Source organism: Orycteropus afer, unplaced genomic scaffold (assembly GCF_000298275.1).
Source record: "Orycteropus afer afer isolate SDZICR_OR568_19922 unplaced genomic scaffold, OryAfe1.0 scaffold00030, whole genome shotgun sequence".
Taxonomy (NCBI): Eukaryota; Metazoa; Chordata; class Mammalia; order Tubulidentata; family Orycteropodidae; genus Orycteropus; species Orycteropus afer.
This window is the reverse complement of record NW_006921617.1, coordinates 10,236,101-10,245,310: the sequence shown is the minus strand read 5'-3', so window position 1 is coordinate 10,245,310 and position 9,210 is coordinate 10,236,101. Positions and strand designations below refer to the sequence as shown.

Below are 9,210 nucleotides of genomic sequence, written 5' to 3'. Positions count from 1 at the left end.
TTGAACCGCCAGCCTTCTGGTTAGCAGTCAAGTGCCTTTAGGCACTACGCTACCAGAGCTCCTAGTATTCATCTTAAGAGGGTATTTTGCTTTAAAGATTATTTTTTTCATGATCAGCTCCTGATAATGTTTTTCTCATTTTTGTAGAAAAAGAAAAAAGTAGTAAAGTATGTCTTCCTTGGTTTTACTTGTATCTAGTTGATTCAAAGGAGCTCTGGTAGCATAGTGCCTAAGGCACTTGACTGCTAACCAGAGGGCTGGTGATTCAAACCCACCAGCCACTCCTCGGAAGAAAGGTTGGGCAATCTACTTCCATAGTGATACCGCCTCGGAAACCCAAGGAGGGGTCGCTATGAGTCAGGGCCAACTCAACAGCACATAACAACAACAACAACTTGATTTAGGGAAGACAACAGTTTCCCAAATACTTGAAGCAGGTGTCATGTGAAAGTGAGATTAGACCATTGATTAATAAGTAGAGATTATAGAGATAATTTTGGCTAAGTAAGATGTTCTTGGTACTACTGCTGCATAACAGACCACCCAATAACTTAGAGAATTAAAACAACAAGAATTATTTTTTATCTTACATAGTTTCTATGGCTCAGGAATTCGGAAAGGGTTGACTGAGCAGCTATGTCTTAGGGTCACGCATGTGAGCAGATGGTGACTAGAGCGGGGCAGCTAGAGAGCTGGTCAGCTGAGGGTTGGCATCTCTCTTTCCTCATTTAGTTTCAGGACTTTGCCATGTGGTCTTTGCACATGGGCTGGTTTGGGATTCCTCATCTCATGGAGGTTAGATTCCAGAGTGAGTGTTCCAACAGAGCGACGTGGAAGTATATAGCATTTTTATGATCTGGCTTCAAATGTTGCGTAGTGTCACAAAGATCTACCCAGGTTCCAAGAAAGTGAGCATCACCCTTACCACTCAGTGGGAGGAGTGTCAGGATCCCATTGTAAGAACATCACGTGGGCAGGAGAGATCAAGGAGGCATATTTGGGGAGAAAAGCAATCTTTCCCATGAGATAAAACCTTTTTAACACTTAAAGTTAGTTAAAAAGGAAATATATGAATGAAAATACCCCATTATTGCTAATATTTCAAATCAGAAACTTTTTTGAACCCCTCCTCAGTGTTAGAACCCCTCCTCTGTGTTAGACTTACTGGGTGCTGTGATAGAGATTTCAATATGGATATCGCCTCTGTCCTCAAGTATTTCATAATCAGAAGTCAACCCCACAAAAAAAAATAAATCAGTGACTTAACATTTGTGATTACTAATGGTATATACAGAATGCTTTGGTTTCCTTGCACAGTGCCTGGTACAGACAAACCAAAAAAATCCATTGCCATAAGTCAGTCCCAACTCATGGCGACCTATGTATTATGGCATGGAACTGCTCCATAGGGTTTTCTTGAAGGTGATCTTTTACAGAAGCCGATTGCTGGGCTTCTCTTCTGTAGCATCTTTGGGTAGGTTCAGACCACTAATTTTGAGGTTAATAGCTAGGGATGAACCACTTGCAATGTGTTGACCCTAAGACTGAAAAATAAACAAATGTTTAATTGTTTATTAAACATTGAGCTGTAGTTCTAGGCCTGGAAGTATTCTAAGAACTGGAGATAATTCCTAAACTGAACAAAAGTACCTGCCTGCCCTAGTGGAGCTTACTTTCTAATGCGAGAGAAACAGACAATAAACAAGCAAGTATATGCTGTGATGTATGATAGTAATGCTGGAGAAAGATAAAACAGGGTACAAATGATAGAGCACTGTGAATTGGGGCCGGTAGTAGTTACTTTATGAAATAGAGTCATCTTGCCAGGCCTCTGTTATATCATTTGTCTTAGCCAATTAGATTTATTTCTTTTTTTTTTTCAAAAAGCTCTGGTGTTTTTTACGTTGTGATTGTATAGTCAGGAATGTAGTTAGACATCTGAAGATGAATTTAGCACTTTAGCATATCAAATATGGAATTGAACTCATTATTTCTTTTGCCACTAAACTAGCAAATGCTAATGATGATGAAAGAAAACACTTTTGCTACATCTTTAGAAAAATCAACAGATAAACAAAATTCTGTAGAGATCTTAATATCAGCTATTTTACTTTTTATTTAAACTCAGTATTTTCACCATTCATTGTGATTTATTTTCTATTCCTAATGGTTTTTGATAGGACTCCTTTTGGTTTATCTGAATTGTACATCGATTGGTAGGGAGGAAAAATATTTAAATGTTTGTAAGAGATGTGGTTACATGACAATAACAAAAACATCAGCATTCTCTTTACATGAGTAAAGGGCATACAGTGCCATAGCACAAAAGCCTTTGTAAATAGACATTAACTGCCCACACTTGTGGGTTTATTCTTGCCAAATTTATTCTTGCCTCATGTACATCTGAATTATTTTGTGGCAATAACTGAGTTTCTCATTGGTCTATATAGAAAGCAAAAATTTTCCATTATTGTCCTAAATCAATGCTTTTCACACAGATGGAGAAAGAAGAATGAATGATAGCTTGGAAGACATGTTTGATCAGACAACACATGAAGAATATGAATCCTGTTTGGCAGATAATTTCCCTCAAGTAGTAGATGAAGAGGAAGAATTGTCAGCTACAAAGAAACCAAGCAGTAAGACTATTTTTTCTTGGACTATGGATTTTCAGTTATACTGAGTTCAGAAAATTAAGCTATCAAGCTAGTTAACAGATAAAGTTTCTTGTACAAATTTGTTTTTCATGGTTAATTTTTTTAAGATAATTTTGCTTATAGAAGCCCAAACACAAAAAAAAATAATTATTCAGCAGGCTTTCCTTTACCTTTACCTTTTACTCAGCTTTAATCTTAGGCTGGTACTGTAAATTTCTTTTTAATAATGTAGGATAGCAATCAAAAGAAGAATAATTAAAACAAAAAATAGATGATCTATATTGAAAATTAGTTAAAATTCTTGCTAAATATCTCATTTTCATACTGTGAATTAAGTGGTCAGAATTTTTAGCCTAGAGCAAATGTTGTTAAATACTAGTTTAAATGAATGGACTTTCTGCTCTGGCCCAATCTGTCTTGGTTATGTTCTTCTTCTGTTTCTATCAGTTTTTTTATAGGACAGTCTTTATCTCAAAATGATGAGACCTTAATTAGATAAAGAACACAGGCTTTTGTTTGCTCAGTTTGTGGCAAAAACTTAATCAAGTAAATTTTGTAATAAAACAGTTCAACTATTCAAAAATTCTTCATACATTTTTTTCCCAAGAAGAACCTTTTGAAAATTGGTTGCAATTCCAAGAAAAAGAATGTTCTTTTACAAAAACATAATTACTAGTTTCCCTCTTTTTTTTTTTTTCTTTCTCCTTTTAAGTTACATTTGACATTGACTATACCAAACTTTCTTCACAATTAGCTTATGTGACATTGCTGCATTGTTCTTTTGATCTGTGGTAGCTCTTATTTCCTAGTATATCCCCAAGACACTGTCTTTCTTCACATCTCATTTTCTCACAGAGCTTGTATTAACAACTTCTGAAAAGATGGCTCCAAATCTGCATCTCTAGGTTTGACTTCTCTGGTGAATCCCAGTCCTGCATTTCTAAGTAATTACTAGATACTTTATTTCTCTTAAGAAGCCGTGATGGCACAGTAGTTAAGCACTTGGCTGCTAACTGAAAGGTTAGGGGTTCATGTTTATTGGCAGTTGTCTGAATTTGAACAAGAAATCCAAAATAAATAAATATGGAGAGTCAGGACATCATCAGCAACAGATGGTACTTAAAGCCATGAAACTCATTAAGTTTTTATTTAAATAGAAAAGAGAATTTTCGAGAGTTCTGAACTCTGGACATGGCAACTTTAAGAGCTGAGAGACAGAAAGAACTAGCAAAGGAGCATCTAGCTATATGGGCTCAGATTGATACTAGCAACTTGAAAGTTAAATAGGAATTTTAGGGATCAATTTATGTTAATGGTGGAAGAATAATTCAGAAAAAGAGGTGGAACAGTTGCATAACTTGAACACTATAATCAGTGTCACTGAACAATACATGTAGAAATTGCTGACTTGTATATTCTCCTGCATATAATTTCAACAAAAAAATCAAACAAATTACTTAGGAAAAAACTTGTTGAACTAGAAAAATCCAAAGGATGAAAAAATGCATAATATATCATTATAATATTGTGTGCCCTCTAGTCAATTCTGACTCATAGCAACACCATAGGATAGTATAGCACTGCCCCACAGGGTTTCCTAGGCTGTAATCTTTATAGGAGTAGATTGCCAAGTCTTTTCTCCTGTGTAGCCACTGGTGAGTTTGAACTACTGACCTTTTGGTTAGCAGCTGAGCACTTAATGCACCACTAACCAAACCAATCCAAACTCACTGCCATCGAGTTGATTCTGACTCATAGTGACCCCCATTGGGTTTCCAAGGCTGTAAATCTTTACAGAAGCAGCATGCCTCATCCTTCTTCCACAGAGTGGCTCATGAGTTCGAACCACTGATCTTTTTGGTTAGCCACCAAATGCCTTAACCACTGCACCACGAGGACACCTTACATTCAACTAATAGAAGTTCTAAAATAGACATAACTCAGCTATGGTGATAAATATCGAGTCAGAGATGGTGGTGGGGGAGAGAGACATGAGAGAGCATTCTTATACATGAGAGACAAAGGAGTCTGAGGAAACTTTAAGTAAGGGGTCAGAGAAATGTTTTCTGTCTTGATTTGGGTAGTGGTTACACTGGAGTATACATTTGTCAAAATTCATCAAACAGTATACTTCTAAAACATCAATGTGAAAGGTCCCTGGGTCTGCACTTGGCTTGTAACCCAAAGGGTTGCCTGTTTGAACCCACCCAGCGGCACCATGGAAGATCCAGGCCTGGCCAGTGGCTTACAGAGCCTACAGAGTCTCTCCAGATGAACATATAAACAAAGAATGCTTCAACAAAAAACTCAGTGTGGGTGATACGTAAATTTTACCTCAGTATAGTTAATTTTCCTTAAAGAAATCTTCAATGAATATAGTAAAATTCACATTCCTTTTGGCCTGCAAGGACCATCGTAATCTGGTACCTGCCCTCTTTTCCAACTTCATCTTCCCTAACACTTCCCGCTCTTTGCTAAATCTCAACTACACTGGCTTTCTCTTAGTTTCTATAACATATCAAGCCTTTTTTCCATCTTAGGGCTTTTGTCACATGCCATGTCCTTTATCTCAAATATCATCCCCCACCTCCCCGTTTTTGTATGGCTGAACTATTTTCATTCATTAGTTACTTAATGTCTGTTTCCTAACTACACTAAAATTCCATGAAGACAGGATGCCTGGTCTTGAATTTACATAATGCTTTGTAAATATTGATTTAGTAGGTGAAAGCATTTGGTTGAGGCTTGACAATCTGGAATTCAGATCCATGGGCTCTAGTTATTTTCTTATCAGTTTTGTGATAAAATTCTTTAATCCCTTTTATTCAACAGTTAGGACCTACCTTAAAGACCCACAATACAAATCAGTAAGACTTTTAAGTGGCCAGGACATAAGAAAAGCTGCCTCTTGTTTTTATTGTTTGGTTCATAAATAATAATGGGTATTTGAGTATTTTTTTAAAGTTCCAAAGTAGCTTTCTGAGACATGGTTTTTAGCTTTGTAGTAATTCTGAAATAAATGACACAATCTGCTCCCTCCTCATTTTGAAGATAGAAAAAAGTAGCTATAGAAAATAGAAATGATTTTTTTCCCAGGAGCCTAACGGATGAAACTCAGTAAACCTGGAAGTTTTGGTATATGTCAGTTTTGTCAAAGAAGTTAATTATCTCCCAGTGAGTTCTGCATTTAGTTTGTGTTATGCTTGTTTTGTTCATAGGTAATGGTGATAAACATGATAAAATCAAACAGAAAGCATTTGTGGAACCATATTTTAAGGATGATACAAGGTAAGTTGGTCTTGATCAATACCAGCAAGGTTATTGTAAGAACAACAGAGCTATCTTTGTCCGTTAGAATATCTCTAAGCTGTTAAATTGCAACTTGGGTTAAAATAGAATGAATGCCATTTACTTTATGGTCTCAACAACTAAGGCATTCAAGCATTAATAGGACAATTTAAAAAAAAAAATTTATCACTCCCTATTTTTTGACAGTGGTAATAGTAACTTTCTGTTTCATTAAAACAACTTTTATTTTGAACTTCATTTGAGTTTTGGGGATTTATTAAATTATGTACTGTAATTCTTACATAGTGTGAGTGCTGAGCCTTACATTGTGCTTCAGGATTATTTTATAAGGATTTTTAAACCTTTTAAAACAAACTTCAGAGGCGTTCCACCAAGATGGCAGAATAGGCAGAAAAACTACACAGACCCTCTTCAGCAAAGAAGGAGAGGAACCAATTAACACAGATACAGAAGATAATCCTGAAACCCTGAGTTTTGAAAGGAAGGATAGGAAAGTGGACTAAACTCCAACTACTAGAAGAACCTGCCTGAAAACAGTGAAAAAGGAGACATACAGAGCTGCAATATGTCAGCAATCCTGACGGCATGGACAGCTTGGATATTGCCACATGGTGTTAGAACCTAAGAATTAACCTAAAAATAGGCCCTGCTAGCCAGGGGCTGCCCATAAGACTGCACTGGTGGCTGGTGAATAAAAGGGAAGCAGCAAGGAGGGAGACAGGCTAAGCTGTGGACTTTTGGCTGTCTGGATGGTGTAGCCATTTTGAGTGTTTACAAGTAGTTCAACCATTTTTGGATATTTAAAGTGACAGCATTTTCTCAGATCCCAGGGACCTAAGGATAGGCTTCAGTTGCTGAGGACCACAAAGACATACCAGACACTGAGGACTAGAAAGGTGTGATATTCCCTGTGTTGCTCTTATACCCCGTGCCCTCTTGGCGAACAGAGGTGTGGCCATCCCTCACTTCCTCCCACCTTCTGGGCCAGCAGGAATTCCATCCCAGTCTGTGTGCCCTGCCCTGCTCTCCCCAGAATTTTTTTTTTCAGTTTATTTGTTTTTGTCTTTTTTTAATTTTTTTTTCCATCCTTTTTATTATTATTCTTTCTTCTTCCCTTCCCAGGTTCTAGTTTTGACTTTTTCTCTCCCCTTTTCTTGGTTCTCAGTTTTTCCCTTTCTTATGGTTCTCCCCATTCTTTGGATTTCTTTTTGCGTTCTTCCGATTTTTACCTTCATTATTCTCCTATACTACCTCTTTTCTCTTATTTCTCCCCTTCAATGTTGCATGTTTTTTGGGTATTTTTTTCCCTTTTTCTGTTCATATTTTTTTTTTTTTTGGCTTTTTAAAGTACTCTTTAAATATTTTCTCTCATGTATTGCCTTCCCCCCCCCCTTTTTTTTTTATTTTGGTGATTGTTCCTGTGTGTTTATGCAGTGTGTGTTTTTTGTCCTCTTTTATTTTTTTGATGGTTTTTCAATTGTTGTTTTTGTCTGAGTGGAAGACAGCAGCCATGCCCATGTGACCCAGCCACACCCATACCTCTTGCAGCTCCACATACTGAGTGAGAGCCACCACTTCCTTCTGTACCAACTGACCAAAAATACATGACCACCAATAAGAGCCTGACTTACCCTGTTCTTCACAAACAGTTAAGAGAGACCTGTGCACCCATTCTTATTCTCTATTACACCCACCAGAAGACAAGTAGTGAGTGCATAAATGCTGCCAGCTAGAGAATAGAGGAACACAGTACCCTGCTTACTCAGATACATCCACAAAAAAAAAAAAAAAAATGAAAATGAAAATTTTGGGGGAATAACTCCAACATACAATCACCATTCAAATGTAAATACCACAAAGTCATAATGTCTCGGAGACAACAAACCATCACAGTCCACAGAAAAAAGCAAGATAAAGCAGTAGAAACAAGGGAGCAGGATACAGACCTAGAACACATCCTTGAGGAAGAAGCAGCATTGGAATACCCTGATAAGGAATTCTAAAGAATTATATTTAAGTGCCTTCAATGTATTGAGAGACAGATCAAGGAAAACACTGACAAAATTAAGGAAGCCACAGTAACCCTAGAACAATTTCAGAAGAAAATACAAGAACAAAATGACAAAATAAATGAAAAATTAGAAATGACACAAAACCTACACACAGAAATCCAGAAGATTAATACTAAATTTTCAGAAATAGATAACACATTGAGAGGGCAAAAGAGTAGAATCTGATCAATGGAAGACAGAATTAATGTAGAAGACAAATACCTGAATACTTCTTTGGAAATGAATCAGTCAGAAAAAAAGATAAAAACAAAATGAAGAAAGGCTAAGGTCCATGTTGGGATACCATCAAAAAGAATAACCTACTTGTAAGGAACTCAAGAACAGGAAGAGAGAAAGAAAACGACTGAGAAAATTGTCCAAGATTTGTTGGAAGAGAACTTCCTTGATATGATGAAAGATGAGAATATATCCATTCAGGAAGTCCAACAAACCCCAAACAGGATAGACCACCCCCAGAGAAAATCACAAAGGCATATCATCATCAAACTCACCGAAACCAAAAACAAAGAAAGAATTCTGAAAGCAGCATGGGAAAAAATGAAAAAGGACCTACAAAGGACAACCAGTAAGCTCTGATTTCTCACAGAAACCATGCAGGTGAGAAGGCAGTGGGATGGTATATAGATAGATAGATAGATAGATAAAACCCTGAAAGAGAAAAATGTCCAACCAAGAATTACATACCCAGCAAAATTGTCCCTCAAATATGATGGTGAAATTAGGACATTCCAGATAAGCAGAAATTAAGGGAATTTGTTAAAACCAGACCAACTTTACAAGAGATGCTAAAGGGAGCCCTTTGCACAGAGAAGCAGCAACAGCCAGCAACAACCAACCGTCCACTTTTCAAAGAATTGGCCAGGGAAAACCTTATAAATAGCAAAGAAACACTGTTTGATACATTACCACGCAACTTTGTGAATAGTCCGGTTAGGTTAGAAGGCTCTCAAAATAGGACTGGGAAAGAGCTGCCATCATCTGAGTAAACCCAGCCTTAGTCCTATGGACAAGGCAATGCTTTCGAGACCTCCATTTGCTGATGTGGCACCACTCAAATTGAAGAGAAACAGCTGCAGACATCCATTAATCATTGGAACATGGAATGTACAAAGTATGAATCTAGGAAAATTGGAAGTTGTCAAAAATGAAATGGAACACATAAAGATTGATAT

At 37.0% G+C, this 9,210-nt stretch overlaps 1 protein-coding gene across 1 annotated transcript in view; it reads left to right on the top strand.

Annotated features, from left to right (window-relative positions):
- Positions 1–9,210, top strand: part of RBBP8 (RB binding protein 8, endonuclease) — a 206,209-nt gene that overhangs the window by 179,756 nt on the left and 17,243 nt on the right. Inside the window, exons 14-15 of the mRNA XM_007935591.1 lie at positions 2,499–2,639; positions 5,876–5,945. Coding sequence (XP_007933782.1) covers positions 2,499–2,639; positions 5,876–5,945 — 211 coding nt within the window. The remainder of the gene's footprint in view (positions 1–2,498; positions 2,640–5,875; positions 5,946–9,210) is intronic.